General features: G+C 40.8%; 4 protein-coding genes across 12 annotated transcripts in view; 1 reads left to right on the plus strand and 3 right to left on the minus strand.

The window, feature by feature from the left end:
• Positions 1 to 49: 49 nt before the first annotated feature.
• Positions 50 to 2,236, minus strand: LOC125953364 (protein SMG9). Of its 2 annotated transcripts, XM_049682865.1 has the most exons (5): positions 2,081 to 2,232; positions 1,882 to 2,017; positions 858 to 1,790; positions 380 to 775; positions 50 to 311 (listed from the first exon to the last, which is right to left on the minus strand). In XM_049682865.1, exons 3-5 carry the CDS (start codon positions 1,345 to 1,347, stop codon positions 79 to 81), a joined length of 1,119 nt encoding a protein of 372 aa, XP_049538822.1. In that variant the 5' UTR covers positions 1,348 to 1,790; positions 1,882 to 2,017; positions 2,081 to 2,232; the 3' UTR covers positions 50 to 78. The 2 variants fall into 2 exon arrangements, with proteins under 2 accessions (XP_049538822.1, XP_049538821.1); XM_049682864.1 differs by lacking the exon at positions 1,882 to 2,017 and having other exon boundaries at positions 2,081 to 2,236.
• A 192-nt stretch (positions 2,237 to 2,428) lies between these two features.
• Positions 2,429 to 5,004, plus strand: LOC125953363 (uncharacterized). The gene is made up of 4 exons (XM_049682862.1): positions 2,429 to 2,626; positions 2,699 to 3,075; positions 3,137 to 3,214; positions 3,950 to 5,004. The coding sequence occupies exons 2-4, from the start codon at positions 2,701 to 2,703 to the stop codon at positions 4,712 to 4,714; spliced, it is 1,218 nt and encodes a 405-aa protein (XP_049538819.1). The 5' UTR covers positions 2,429 to 2,626; positions 2,699 to 2,700; the 3' UTR covers positions 4,715 to 5,004.
• On the minus strand, positions 3,111 to 6,236 carry LOC125953365 (uncharacterized). 3 transcript variants are annotated; one of them, XM_049682866.1, is made up of 5 exons: positions 6,078 to 6,236; positions 5,977 to 6,019; positions 4,952 to 5,180; positions 4,793 to 4,884; positions 3,111 to 3,870 (listed from the first exon to the last, which is right to left on the minus strand). In XM_049682866.1, the coding sequence occupies exons 2-5, from the start codon at positions 6,010 to 6,012 to the stop codon at positions 3,424 to 3,426; spliced, it is 804 nt and encodes a 267-aa protein (XP_049538823.1). In that variant the 5' UTR covers positions 6,013 to 6,019; positions 6,078 to 6,236; the 3' UTR covers positions 3,111 to 3,423. The 3 variants fall into 3 exon arrangements, with proteins under 3 accessions (XP_049538823.1, XP_049538824.1, XP_049538825.1); XM_049682867.1 differs by having other exon boundaries at positions 5,977 to 6,236; XM_049682868.1 differs by lacking the exons at positions 5,977 to 6,019; positions 6,078 to 6,236 and adding an exon at positions 5,260 to 5,516.
• A 4,742-nt stretch (positions 6,237 to 10,978) lies between these two features.
• Positions 10,979 to 14,622, minus strand: part of LOC125955125 (coiled-coil domain-containing protein AGAP005037) — a 28,664-nt gene continuing 25,020 nt past the window's right edge. For 5 of the 6 annotated variants that reach the window (XM_049686007.1, XM_049686005.1, XM_049686006.1 and 2 more), the window contains one exon: positions 10,979 to 14,610. In XM_049686007.1, the coding sequence (XP_049541964.1) occupies positions 13,771 to 14,610 (840 nt within the window). In that variant the 3' untranslated portion in view covers positions 10,979 to 13,770. The remainder of the gene's footprint in view (positions 14,611 to 14,622) is intronic. The other variant, XM_049686008.1, reaches the window with a different exon arrangement.

Here is a 14,622-nt window from a genome sequence, read left to right on the forward strand (position 1 = left end):
GCGTGTCGGACTCAAACAGTAGTTGTAACATCCACTCGTGTTTATATCGAAAAACTAGGGATTCAATGCGGGTTTTTATTACAAATTATCTGTAATTTTAACATGGTTGTGCAAGTTGTATTTTTCTTTCAGTTTCTCATACTTGTCTAGGAAAAAGTTGCTCTCCGGATTGTCGATCAACTTTAGTAATGCATGACCCCAAGCCTTTTCAGAGCAGTTTTTGTTCACAATAGCCGCTCGACAGCTAAAAATACACTTTCGTAAATGAAATAGGGCTCTTTTGAGGTGTTCATTGTGCTGCATGGTGCTTCCTGCAAATAGAGGAATGTATTAAAGATGTAACGAGTCTTTGCTTTTACTCGTGTTGTTTGAGGTTAACCTTTCTCTAGAATCGGAATCTCGACAAAGCTTATCGATTCCTGTCTGTCGTTGGAGGCATCATGTTGATCGTTGAAAATACGCTGGTACAATTGTAACATCAATGTTCGGGCATCTGAGCCTGTACTGCTGTGCTCAACAGCCTTATTTCTGATGAAAACGAACTTCATGGGGTCGATATTTTGGCTCATCATTTTGGCACATACCAGCGAGCGCATAATACGAATATTGTAGTATTCTTCCTGCACTATCAGCAAAACGTGGCATATTTTAAGAAGAAGCATCATTCGCTTGAGTTCATCTTGTTCGTGCTGAATGAAATCTTTTCTTATTTGGCCGATCATTGGTTCTGTATAGTCGAGAAGTACTAATCGATCCTCAGTAATGAACATTTTCACTGAAAGAAAAGAAAACATACCAAATCACACATGGAACAAGATGGTTTAGGAAATGTTTAGGGATTAATCTCTTCGACAAACCTTCATTATCTCCAAAGATGTTTATTTTATCGTGAACTGGAAACACGTTATCCGTGTAGCTTGTTTTCGTCGGTTCCCTGGTGAATAGATGCTGGTTGAGCATATTTAACACCGTCGATTTTCCAACAGCTTGCGCACCAATAACGCCGACAACAATGTAATCTTGATTAGTTTCGTGCAGAAAATCTAGCACACGATAGTTGAAAGCATTTTGGTTCCTTATGAGAGTCAACGAACTACTCATAGTTGGGTTGAACATCGATGCATCCGGGAGAGCTGCCGCTGGCGGTGCATGTTTATAATCAATACTATTGCCGCTCGTGCTGCCAGTCGAGGTTGGGCGCTCTTTTATCGTGGAAAACGCGGAAGCACCAGACGTTAAAATAGTAGGGTTTTTCTTTCCTACGATCTTGTTAGACGATGCAGTTATCGGCAGCAAATCTTTATCCCGAGGTTTGAGCAATATTTTAGGCTGGTGGCGGTTACTCATCGTGGCAAGATCTTTTCTTTTTCTTCTTCAGTGAGGATTAACGCCAGTACGGTTTTTGCCACATGCCTCAATTTTCAGTGCATTGTAGTATGTTTTTGCTCTGTTGAGATGTTTTGCTGTTTATAAAGCGGTTATTGTTGATATTATAGATTGACTATTATTTCTCTGCAACGATGATGTTCCGGATGTGACATGAAACTCTTGGATGCAATGTGTTCGTTCCCTTTGGTATCGCCTACTATCCGTAACCCTAATTGCAGGATCTTGCCTTAAGGTCCAGGCGGTTTCTGCGGTTTTGATTTTAGGAGACCCGAATTTCTGCCGCAGATTTCTGTACACTCTGTGGTTGAATGAGAGCAGGGTGAGTGTTTTCCGGAGCCGGAGCTCGAAGTATCCTTTTTAGGTAAAGGGAAAAGATAATCCTTTTCCGTGGTCTGTCCGCTCTTTTTGGAGAAATTTATATTATAAATAAAAATGAATTTATTTCCATGAAATTTATATGGTTTATTTTAGTTTAAGTAATAAAATATATACCTTTTTTTAAAGAAAATTTACCCAAAAAAGTAGCGCTTTTCGGAAAAAGAATCGGCTTTCTGATTCTGATTTCTGATTGGTCCTCCAATAATTTGGCGTCTATCAGCTGATCATCTCAGCAAAAGGGCGACCATCTCTGGAGGAACCGGCCGAAAAGGGCATCAAAAGACTATAGCTAGAGACTAGAAAAAAGACATACCTTTGGTGTTTCTTCGCGTTGCGGTTTTCCAAGTTTTTTACACTTTTCCGGCCTACTTTCGCAACGGGAGCGACGGGACGGGAGTTGCAGATGATGATAATTTGCTCTTATCACCTTTATTTTTATGACAAAATTCTCGAAAAACGTTCGAAAAAGTAAAAAACTCACTTTTAAGCAAAACAAAGAAAAACTTCAAAGTCAAAACAAGGGTTGCCAAGGGTGTTGTCCATTTTTCACTTCGAATTTTGATTTTTGATGAAAATTAAACCTTTTCGGTAAAAAACCAAAACATACACCTCAATCGATTAGCCGTGGCCACACGGAGCGAAAATTTGCGCGCAAATTTACAAATTAATGCCAAAATGTTTTCGCTTCGTGTGGCAGGGGTAAAACCCCGAAAATTTATGCCGAAATGTCAAACGTATTGTTTACATCTGTGTTTTGGCCGCTAAAGTTGATTTCCGAATAAATTTTGCAGTTTTTAAAGATTTTGTTGCTGTTACAGCGATTGTAGATCTTCCTTCTCTTCGTTTCGCTACGTTAAAGGTTAATGATTTTAATCTGTTGTAAGTTAAGAGTGCTTCAAAGTGTATTTAACTTGAAATTCATCGTTTATAGAAATGGAACTGCTTGTAAATGATTCTGAGTGGATGAGGCATTTCATGGTCGTCGCTAATTATCTGCATAACAGACGACGACATGAGCAGAGGCGGCGACAACGAAGATGGTGGATGCGGCCAATGTTCTTCCGTCGGGAAGAAGACGGCAACGTTCTGCTCCAAAACATACTGGAAGAGCAGATGAACGACACAATTATAAAATTTCTCAGGATGAGAATGGAAGATTTTTATTTCCTGGAATCGTTGGTCCTGCATCGAATACAACGCATGAACACGAATATGAGGCATCCGGTAACGGCTAGGGAAAGGTTGATGATAACGCTGCGCTTCTTAGCGACGGGGGAGTGCTACTCAAGTCTGCAGTTTTTGTTTCGGGTAAGCAATACATTTTCCTTGTAGTATGAGCGAAGGAATTCAACTTTTATTTTCATCACAGGTATCCAGACAAGCTATCGGGAAGATCGTGCCTGATGTATGCGAGGCTTTAATGGAAGCGCTGCAGGACTACGTAAAGGTAAGAACTTAAAACGTTAACAAGTGATCGGTGATTATAACTAAATGACTTGAAAGTGTTCAGTCTTATGGTTTGACCAAAGCAACGACGGATCTACTAGCTTGTAACAACTTAACCCTACTAATAAGAAGAGAAAAGAAAAAGCTTATTAATAAATGACTAAAAAAGGTTCAGTCTAATGGTTGCAAAAGACAAAAAAACGGTAGATCCTACTGGCTCGTTGTTATGTCATTGAGATCGAGCTCGCTCATCTGAACTTCTATTGCATGCATCGCCTGATATAATTTTGCTATTACTAAAGATTGAATGCTGCTATCCAAATGGTCTACCCATTCAGCAACGTTACTAGCTATTCTGGATGATGTTCGCTGTATTTGTAGATTAGTGACATCTACTAAAGCCTGCAGCGAAACTGCAAGCTGGTCATCCATATCGGTATCACGGTTTCGACGCTGTCTTCTTCCAGCTGTTGAGGCAGCAGTGGGGGCAGGTCTTGTATTTTGTGGTCGGTCGGTATTTTGTGTATCAGGTTCATCAGGATCATTAAAGTCAAATATATCTATCGATGGGCTATTGGAGTTGGATATATCAGGGATGATGTAGACAGCTTGCGATGTGTCTGTCGATTGCATTGGTGGTGGCCGCGCTAGTCCAATCTGAAAATGAAACAATGTTTTATTTTTCTTTCATTGCATTTCTATATCTATATAAATATTTTTATCGTTTTATTTGCAGCTACCATCGACCAGACAAGAGTGGCTAGACATTTCAAAACGCTTTAAACAACGTTGGGGCTTTCCTCATGCAATTGGCGCTATCGATGGCAAACATATTCCCATCATAGTGCCAAACAATGCCGGTAACATGTACTTTAACTATAAGCACTTCAATAGTATAGTTATGCTAGCATTAGTTGATGCTGACTACAAATTCTTATACGTAAACGTTGGAGGCCAGGTTAGCATATCAGACGGAGGAATTTTTAGGAATACACAACTTTATCGCGAACTAGAAAATAAGGCTTTGGATATTCCAGAGCCAGAACCCATTACAGTTCCATACCTGCAAAAAGTACCTTACTTTATATTGGGAGATAAGGCATTTGCATTTACTGACTACTGCATTCGACCCTATGGAGGACAAAATCTAAGAGCAATTGAGCGACACTTTAACTATCGCCACTCACGAGCTCGAATGCCAGTAGAGGATACCTTTGGTATTTTCTCAAATCGGTTTAAAATTGCAAAAGGACCTATTTATGTGCCAACCGATGTTGCGCAAAAGACCATTATTACCGCCGTATATGTACATAATTTTTTACGTGTAAGAATTTCCCGACGAACAGCGACGACGCAAGACATACATTTCAATAGAGAAGGAGAAATGCCATTACAAAGCTTAATTCCAATAACAAATAGACCTTCCGAAAGGCTTGCGTCGATTCGTAATCACATAGCGAATCACCTGTTTTTCAATGATATATCTGGCAATTCTCTTTAAGTTCCTTAATGATATATCTTTTAATTAACTGACCCTACGCTTTTAATTATTTATATTATAAAGTTATATATTACTTACTGTATCAGTTGTGTTGACGACGTCCAAAGACTCGGAGAGAAACGTCATGGATTGATAGGCAAACCAGCGCGGTGTATAAATTTCGTCGCGTCCTACAAATGAATATCGTGCTATTTTAAGGAATATGCTGTATAAGATAATACATGTTCAGCACCTTACCTGACCCCGTTACTGTGCTTCTCTTCACTTTTGATCTGTACACACGAAAGCTGGCTTGAAGGTTCTTCCACTGCTGCTTAGCGTCCATCTCGCTGATGCTGAGCTCGTTAGCTATTTTAGCCCACGCCGTCGCATGTTTGTTTATATTCTTGTAGTCTTTTGTCGTTTTACACCATAAACATGGAAACCTCTTTACTTGTTCAATCAACCTCAGCGATTGATCAGGGTTCTAAAAAGGAAATTAAAATATATTGCAAATTAAACAAAACAATAAACCATAACCATATTTTCCGTTTCCTCCAGCGAACCATTGATGAGTTCTGCCAGTGGTGCTCATCAAATGGTCTTATCCTTCCCCCTCAAAGTGTCGCGTAATCAAAGGCCAGCAGATATCTGTGGGTCTGGTGCTACGGATGACTCCGGAGATCCGGGATCCGCTGTGCTTAAGGGCCCTGTACTGTGCTTATATGGTCGCCTCAGGTGTTGGGTGCTATCGCGAGGCTGGAGGGGGTTCAGCTTATGTTCACCCGGGTGGTTGCCCGCTGATTCCTCGGCAGCTCGCCAACGGTCTCACCCTATCCTACTCGCTACCGAATGCTGCGCCTCCAGTCGCTTGAAACACGCACAGTTCCTTTTCGTCGCGAATCTCCTCTACCAGTTGTATGCACCAACTTTACTTGCGGCCGTGCCGATCTACGCTCCCTCCCCTAAGGGGAAGACCACCACTTCCAATCAACCGGTGCCGTTCATTGCACGCCCAGCACGACCCGTGGCTGGCAGTGCTAGAGGCGTTCAACGGTGTTTACGAACTGTTCGACTTTAATCGATCTATATCTCATCTGTATCTCAATTCCATGCTCGTCTTCTAGTCTCACCCTTGTAATGTCCATTTCGCGTTTTCCCTCCCAACTGAATCACAGACAACATAATATAGAGACTGTTTCGTACACCGGATCCGGAGCGTTCCGAAGCGTTCCGGATAACCTAGTTCACTTCACTTACACATTTAACCTAAACATACTTACCAGCTTTTCGTGTTCCTTTCTCGGCAGGCGATCCATTTTCTTGCTGAAATTCAGTTTTATTTAAATTAAAAATGCAAAAAACATCACAAAAACAAACCTACCTTTTCGTTAATAAAGCGTTTGACAGCGTCAAGGGTTCAGCGAAAAAGTCCGCGGACGTATAAAAGTTTGACAGCGTGTAAGGGTTACGCGAAACCGTTTTGACATTAATTTTTTCGTTTGCGCTAGGGTTTTCGCCCCGTGTGGCCACGGCTATTCAAATAATTTTAGCGGTTATCCATTTCAAAAATTTGCCGTTAGATAACCGATAGAATGAGCCGGACACAGAAATACACATGGAAAGTGCAGGAAGGGTGGGGAGGGAGCGAGTACATACCTAGTATATCGCTTGTACCTCCCCCCGTCCCTGCCAGATAGATAAAAACATAATAATTGTCCCAAAAACATACACACATTTTCAGTTAAATATCTTTAAAAAATACATTATAAACGATAAATAGTACTATTACAGAAGAGGGGAGGGAGATGCCAATACATTTTCAATGTCAAAAGATAAGGTAAAAAACCAATATATACACCTCAACCGATTCGGTAGGCTAACCGATTCTAATTGCATACATTTAGGGGCCGAACATTTCAAAATTTGACCGTTAAATAACCAGTGGAATGAACAAGAACCTTAAACATGAGATTAAATCAATTTATGGTGCGAAAAACTACCCAAATACTATCTTTCGACAGTGAAAATGTAATGGCTTCTCCCTACCCCCTTCTCTAATAGCACTATTTAACGTTTATAACGTATTTTTTAAAGATATTTAACTGAAAAGGTGTGCATGTTTTTGGGATAATTATTATGTCTAAATCATTTTTTTATCTATCTGGAAGGGACGGGGGAAGGTATAAGCGATGTACTTGGTATGTACTCGCTCCCTCCCCACCCCTCCTCCACTTTCCACATGTATTTCTGTGTTCGGCTCATTCTATGGTTATCTAACGGCAAAATTTTGAAATGTATAACCGCTAAAATTATTTGAATCGGTTGAGGTGTATGTTTTGGTTTTTTACCAAAGATAATATTTGGGTAGTTTGGTAAAAAACCAAAACATACACCTCAACCGATTCAAATAATTTTAGCGGTTATCCATTTCAAAATTTTGCCGTTAGATAACCGATAGAATGAGCCGGACATAGAAATACATGTGGAGGAGTGGAGGAGGGGTGGGGAGGGACCGAGTACATACCTAGTACATCGCTTGTACCTTCCCCCGTCCCTTCCAGATAGACAAAAAGATGATTTAGACATAATAATTGTCCCAAAAACATACACACCTTTTCAGTTAAATATCTTTGAAAAATACATTATAAACGTTAAATAGTGCTATTACGGAAGAGGGGAGGGAGATGCCATTACATTTTCACTGTCGAAAGATAATATTTGGGTAGTTTTTCGCACCATAAATTGATTTAATCTCATGTTTCAGGTTCGTGTTCATTCCACTGGTTATTTAACGGCCAAATTTTGAAATGTTCGGCCCCTAAATGTATGCAATTAGAATCGGTTAGCCTACCGGGTAAAAAACCAATACATACACCTCTACCGATTCGGTAGGCTAACCGATTCTAATTGCATACATTTAGGGGCCGAACATTTCAAAATTTGACCGTTAAATAACCAGTGGAATGAACAAGAACCTTAAACATGAGATTATATCAATTTATGGTGCGAAAAACTACCCAAATATTATCTTTCGACATTGAAAATGTAATGGCATCTCCCTCCCCTCTTCCGTAATAGCTCTATTTAACGTTTAAAATGTATTTTTTAAATATATTTAACTGAAAAGGTGTGTATGTTTTTGGGACAATTATTATGTCTAAATCATCTTTTTATCTATCAGGAAGGGACGGGGGAAGGTACAAGCGATGTACTTGGTATGTACTCGCTCCCTCCCCATCCCTCCTCCACTTTCCACATGTATTTCTGTGTCCGGCTCATTCTATGGTTATCTAACGGCAAAATTTTGAAATGGATAACCGCTAAAATTATTTGAATCGGTAGAGGTGTATGTTTTGGTTTTTTACCGCCTACCGAATCGGTTGAGGTGTATATATTGGTTTTTTACCGGTAGTTTTTCGCACCATAAATTGATTTAATCTCATGTTTAAGGTTCTTGTTCATTCCACTGGTTATTTAACGGTCAAATTTTGAAATGTTCGGCCCCTAAATGTATGCAATTAGAATCGGTTAGCCTACCGAATCGGTTGAGGTGTATATATTGGTTTTTTACCGGGTTCTAAACCCAATCAACTACAAGGGGAATAGAAATGTGCGGCCGAGATTCCGAAGACACGGAAAGGAAACCCGCAGAAACCGGCATGTTTTAAGATTCGTGATGTTGCAAGATGATAATGCACTAACGATCGAAATCTCATCCGAGCAATCATCACGGTAAGATCTCTTGCAATTAAGATTAGCTACCTATTGAGCCTTTTGACCAACGAGAACAGAACAGATTTCACCTAAATGGAACAGCTCAAATCGGGAACGTCCTCAGTATATGCAATCGTGCAGCCGCCAGTACAACTTCCGTCAGTCGTCGCCGTTCCGGATGACCCAGCATATACCGCCCGGGCTTTTCCAATGCAGCAAACACTGGATGAAACATCATTAAAGAATTTCACCATCCCAACCAGCAACAACAATGGTCATCAATTCTGTGAATGCAATGCTGCCTAAGAAGGATTGAGGATTGAAAGGACTGTCGCCCATGTGTAGCGTCCAGATCAGCTGGACCGATCGGCTTCAGCTGATCGAATGCTGGGATGGCCGTTCTTCGGATGTTGGTCACAGAGTCTTAATAGTTGAATTGTTTGTTTAACTCACTTAGATATACCCACGAAAGAACCGAGTTAAGCATATAAGGCAGGATAGATTTGCACAAGACACTTGATGCTCAATGTTAGGAGGCCGTTTGGAGTCGACTTGTGTACATCAAGTGTGGCTACCGACAGCTACTTTTAGCTAAAATTATCAAGGATCATCTCTAACAGACACTGATGATGATATGGACAGTAAGAACACAAATACATAAGACGAAGACTACTTTCCAATGACTTCTCTAGGTCGTTTCCCCACCGTGCTTCATCATCGGCAATAAAATAATAAACGATAATCTTTGGAACCGTTTAGACATTTATTTGTCTTCTAATAACTAGCTTTTTTTAGCTGCTCTCTTGCGAAATCAGCCAAAAGGCGTTTGTGGACCTTGCGTTGCCTTGAACAGCGTTTTCCTGCATCTCAGATGGAATTTCTAGTTTTGGCAGTCACTCCCATTCCCGTTGATTATGTGCTACAATCGTTCCATGTAATCTTTTAGCCCTCAAAACGAGCAGGGTACCCTGCTGTGATCAAACCGTGCTAGTAAAGGTCGTGGCTTTGATTCATAACATACCGACTACGAACAACTGCAGTTCCCGAACAACTGCAGATCACTGAGCGAAAGGGCAGGAAGAGGGAATGGACCATGTAAAGACAAAATACTTTGACCATACTTTTGTCAACCGGCCATACTTTGACCATCATTGATACGCATGGTCGGACGTGGCAATCAGGGCAAGCGAGAACGTGCAGTCTGGTTAGATGCTGAAAGATTACAGTATAAAAAGAGCCCCAAATTCAGCATTAAGTCAGACGGAGCAGGTCGATCTCTGCTCAAGCCAGAACTGATATTCCGGCTCCAGAAGGACGAACATCATCCTGCTGAACACAACTCTGAGGACCTTCTGAGATGGTGCATTATGGTGTTCGAATTCTGACGCGCTTGAGATGAAAAAAAACTTCACAATGTAATTGGCGGATATTTTTGATATGCCAATATCATCAGCAAAGTCTCTTGTTGTTAATCGACGATTTTGATTGTTTGTACCTGAACTGCATCGATTGACGTTGGTGGTCGTCCAGGGCGTTCTTTCTCTTCAAAACGTTCCCGAGCCTCCTGGAGGTCTTTTTTTATATAGTATCGTCACCAAAGCATTTCTGTACCATTTGCATTGGTGTATCCGCGGCAGAAAAAATATTTTTAACGCAAATTCTTTGCTTCAAAACAGTCGACATGGCAAAAAACGAAGAGTTCACTTTTAGTAGTTCACAAAATAATACGTATCTCAAATATTAGTGAATATTTTTACGTAAAACTTGTCATGGTTGTCACTAACAGTGCTGACAACCTACAAAAAATACAAAATTAAAGATATCCCTTTACGTGGCCAATTTGGACACCGTGTCACCTTACTTTTTGGACCCTTCTGAAATAAACGCCAAGCCGACCACTCGGTAGCTCCCCTGCACAAGTTTATACCAATTGAATGTGCTGGGATGCTGCTCGGCTACCATCATACCACCTTCGCCACCGATAGGCATCACGATAAGCCACGAGACCATTAGCAAGCCTTAAGAACCGCTCTGCTATCGCTGCTCAGCTTCGAGAGCTAGAGCTTAGCCTACGGTGAGTCACACACCTCTAAAACAGACCCCGTCATTACCGACCAAAGCTACTCTCTCTTTGGCCTGGTGGTAGTCAATCATTGCAGCACCAAGAACATTCAGCAACACCGGTGTTCATCATCGATGGGAACTGTAATACCACAGAATGGCTAGCTTCATGATGTGGGAGGTAAGTCAGGAATTAATATTTGTCGACCATTTCGTGTGTAAGGACAGGTAGACAAGATCGAGGTCCCTAAGAGATACATCTATCACAACACCACAGCCCCCGGCCGGGGACTGGAAAGACAACTGGATTAAAAAAGTTCTCTTTGAGGTAGCCTTGAGACCATGAAGTGATCAGTTTAATCGTTATCACTTGCGACAATCGTCTTCCGCTGATATTTTAATAAAGAAATCACACTAGATTTCATCTTAATTTTATTTTCAACTGCGGGCTTTCCGACTCGTTTTTTTTAAATATTTCCCATGTAAATAAACCACCCCACGAGCATTTTTTTCGGCCTGAGAAAAACTCTCAGGCAGGAAAACGAGAAACTGCGAATTTTCTGCGATCTTTTCAATTCGTCACGTTCAAGAAGCACGCCACATTCAACTCTTACCTTCTTTGTATCGAGTCTTCATTTACTATGGAAGATCCTTTATTATTTTATAATAAAAATGGATAATAGGTGATGCTTCTCTTGTAGAAAAAATCCAACATTACATATTGCATACTGACGACTGACACAATAATTCAATGACACAAACCGGAGGTGAATTTCTTTGCGCTCGCGCATGTGTGTAATATGTGATTTTAAGTTAACTAACTAGCCACGAAACTCCTTTCTCTATTTTTTACGTTTACTTTTTCTTTGATTGATCTTTCCTCCAATTTTTGCAAGCACTTTCGTCAAATATATTTCACGGTCTCGATTTGGACACGAAGGGCTTAAAGGATATCGCGCAATACGCTGCTCGGTTGCTGCGGATGTTGCGCCTCAGCTTTTTGATCGGACAGGAATCCACCGTCAAGAAAATAGCCATCGACGATTCGGCTATCTTTTTTGCGGCTCTCGCCTATAAGTACTACTATGCTATTATGCATTAAAATGTTCTTAACTGTCGAGAAACTATCAAAAACGAACCATAGTTTTAATGGCATTTAAAACATCCATTACGCTTTCATGTTTTAAATCTCTATCCAGATGTGGCACATTTTTCGATTCTCCGCAAAGCGTTCTAATCCATCTTTATGGCTTGTTCAAAGCATAACTTTCTATCATACGATATTGAAGTAATAGTTTTGAACGACTTCATAAAACTAGGTGACCTTAGCACATGCTGCCTTATGCTATTTTCCTTTCCTTTGGTTTCGAGCCCTAACCCGAGAAAAGAAAACAATGGCGATGTGGTGCACTTCTGGGTGCCGCGTTTCTGCCACTGCTGTATAACTAAATGTTCTAATTACAAACTTTAGGTTACGCATTGTTCTCAATACAGTCCCTAGGAAAATACTTATAGCTCAACAAACTCAATGAACTTTAGTTACATTCGCACATACTTGTCTAATTACATAATCACACGGAGATGAGACTGTGGCTGTTGCGGTTGAGGTTAACATTTGTTTGTTAATTCAGGATGCACGATTGTGACTTTGTTGATTTTTACGTGTTCTAACCGAAATATTGCCGAAAAAGTCAATTGTTTTAAAAATGTATGTAACTCTGCGTTTGCATCATTACGCGAAAGTTGGCCTTATGGCAGTGATGAGGAAGATTCAATCTTACTTGCGCTTAAAGCAGATTCATTAACAAATTCAGTGAGCGTACGGTGCAAAGTTTCATATTTTCCATGACATTTTTACTGCTGATTCCACTAAATACAATCAAACTCGTGCGGGTGTCTTTTGTGGTTGTGAGTCGTTTTTTGCACAAATGGCTTAGTAGGTAGTTTATATGGCTAGGTTCCTATAAAATTTGGATTATACTTTTATTACCATCTATAGGCATTTCATTTTGATTGGTGAAATACGCTTTGAATTGCACAGGGGTACTGCACAACCAGAGAACAAATAGCAAATATCACGACGCCGCGGCCGTCACAAGTTGTTTAGCACAAAACTTACGAACCGTACACGTATGTTCCACCTGGTCGCTGTTACCTTATGTTTGGAAACTATTTCGTTGGACGCATACATCAGGGACTTCTCGGGTCGGGCGTTTGGTTGTTCATTTTAGGGTTCTGTCTGAGATGTTAGCGTTGTTGTTAGAGGTACGGTTGCCAGTACCTAACTTGTGTCTGACCAGTGTATTATCTCGACTAGTATGTAGTACGCGACAGTTACGAGATTCCGTATACTGATCATGCGTTTATTAGGTGCGAAGAATAGCTGATATACTCAGGGCAGGCCGAACTGTGTACTGTTGTTTGCGGAGATTTTATTGAAAGTATACCGCTTTTTTGTAGTTGGATAAATTAACTTTGTGCTCTTCTTGCAATGTCCGGGAATTACTTTTAAGTAATTGCTAGTATTACGTGTGTGTCAATATGTGTGCTCGTGATTGATTTGATGCATATACAAAGTACGTGCAAGCAATTGTGGAGCCATTTTTCATAGAGTTTTACCGAATTTTTAGTAACGCCAAGTTACGTTTCCTACATGTTTCGAAGTGGCCACATTTCAACATTTCAACACCATCCACGGAAAAGATAGCTTAGATCCGTTTTAGTTAACTTCTTCCAATTAGAAGCACCATTTCGTGACATGTGTTTTTCTAAATTTGTCCATTGTGTTGTTTTTCTAATTTGCTTTTAGTAGAACTAACTTCATATTTATAGGTTATGGTGGCATCGGACGAGATAGTTGTGTCTGCTTGGTTATAGGCTGCATTTCACTGTGTGGTTTAAATTTAAATTCAGAACGAATCAGTAAAGAGGTCACATTTACAAAAATGGCACATTCGTTCATTTTTGGCAAAATGAAATTGAAAGAGACTTTATATAGTACTCTTTTCTTGGCTTTTGCTCACTCAACACCAATTGTAAATCGGGAAATCTTCTGCGTGGGAGTTTTTGGTTTCTAAGACAATGCAAATTGTTTCAGAATAAGTATAAAAATAAAACTACAGCGGTGTTCACCGTAACCAATGGACACCAATGGTCGGTAGTGCATAGGTTTAACATAATTTGAATGCATTTTAGTGTGCGCTGTCAAAGTTAGAGAAATTGTATACCCAATAAATTAAAAGAGTTTGGCAGTCAATGTTATGAAGTAGACCGTTCAGAGCATTCCATTAGGTGTTTCATTACAGTATGTCAGTTTCATACACTTTGTTGGTAGTTTTGGTTAAGTGTGAAGAATGTGTTCCTAATTTACCATTGAGCTCATCATCGCCAACATGAGAATCGATTGTATGACTAAGTTCGTTATTATGCTGATTTTCTATGTTGCCAGAAACACTACTTGCATCTATTGAGCTAGTGTCATCGCAAATATTCTTCATCGATCCGCTGACAGCCATATTGTAGTTCATTTTGAGCGAAAGATTTGATTCGCTCCCCGTCTTTTTGATGTCATGGCCCATCGAACCAGGTGCTAGTGGAACCGCATTTTTACTCATCTGCTGTAGGCGTTGGTATTGTTCTTGCAGTTGGCGCTGCTTCTTGAGAAGTTCTTGATGACGAAGCTCTAACGCGAGCTGACGCTGTGAATTGTCAGAGCAAACCGATTCACTGCCGGAATCAGTGGCCTCCGAGGTTCGGTGTTGCTGTTCGCAATCGGAGAGAGTTACTGAAGCTTGCTGCTGATGACCTCGATGGTGAGGGACATGGGGACTAGTGGGGCTAGCCAAAGGGCTCCGCGAGCTAGTACGCGGTGGAGGTGGTGGCGGAACTCTCTTATTGTTCATTTTGGAAAGGAGTTCGGCGTTACGTTCTGGAACAGGTGGTTTTCCGGTTGTCGGACGGTTTGGCTGGGGTGGGCTCGTATCGGTATCGGAACCGCTTGGATAAGAATGAAGCCGCCGCAGACCGACGTTTGCTGAAACGGATTCCGTTGGGTAGAGCTGTGTTTGAGAAGTCTTAGTCGTAATACTATTCTGCAGCGTCTGGGAACTATCATCCGACGTGGAATCGTCCGGACGGTGCTGAAACAAGGA

This window comes from Anopheles darlingi, chromosome 3, assembly GCF_943734745.1.
Source record: "Anopheles darlingi chromosome 3, idAnoDarlMG_H_01, whole genome shotgun sequence".
In the NCBI taxonomy this organism is placed as follows: Eukaryota; Metazoa; Arthropoda; class Insecta; order Diptera; family Culicidae; genus Anopheles; species Anopheles darlingi.

What these genes read in the sequence shown, in the direction of transcription:
- LOC125953364 (XM_049682864.1), bottom strand. Translation starts at nt 1,347, where the DNA reads ATGAGTAACCGCCACCAGCCTAAAATATTGCTCAAACCTCGGGATAAA. An exon ending in CATCTTTGGAGATAATGAAG is followed by an intron (nt 776 to 857) that starts GTTTGTCGAAGA and finishes CTTTTCTTTCAG; the next exon opens with TGAAAATGTTCATTACTGAG. An exon ending in GATTCCGATTCTAGAGAAAG is followed by an intron (nt 312 to 379) that starts GTTAACCTCAAA and finishes CTCTATTTGCAG; the next exon opens with GAAGCACCATGCAGCACAAT.
- LOC125953363 (XM_049682862.1), top strand. Translation starts at nt 2,701, where the DNA reads ATGGAACTGCTTGTAAATGATTCTGAGTGGATGAGGCATTTCATGGTC. An exon ending in GTCTGCAGTTTTTGTTTCGG is followed by an intron (nt 3,076 to 3,136) that starts GTAAGCAATACA and finishes TTTTCATCACAG; the next exon opens with GTATCCAGACAAGCTATCGG. An exon ending in CGCTGCAGGACTACGTAAAG is followed by an intron (nt 3,215 to 3,949) that starts GTAAGAACTTAA and finishes TTTTATTTGCAG; the next exon opens with CTACCATCGACCAGACAAGA.
- LOC125953365 (XM_049682866.1), bottom strand. Translation starts at nt 6,012, where the DNA reads ATGGATCGCCTGCCGAGAAAGGAACACGAAAAGCTG. An exon ending in AAGCACAGTAACGGGGTCAG is followed by an intron (nt 4,885 to 4,951) that starts GTAAGGTGCTGA and finishes ATTCATTTGTAG; the next exon opens with GACGCGACGAAATTTATACA. An exon ending in TCGTCAACACAACTGATACA is followed by an intron (nt 3,871 to 4,792) that starts GTAAGTAATATA and finishes TTTCATTTTCAG; the next exon opens with ATTGGACTAGCGCGGCCACC.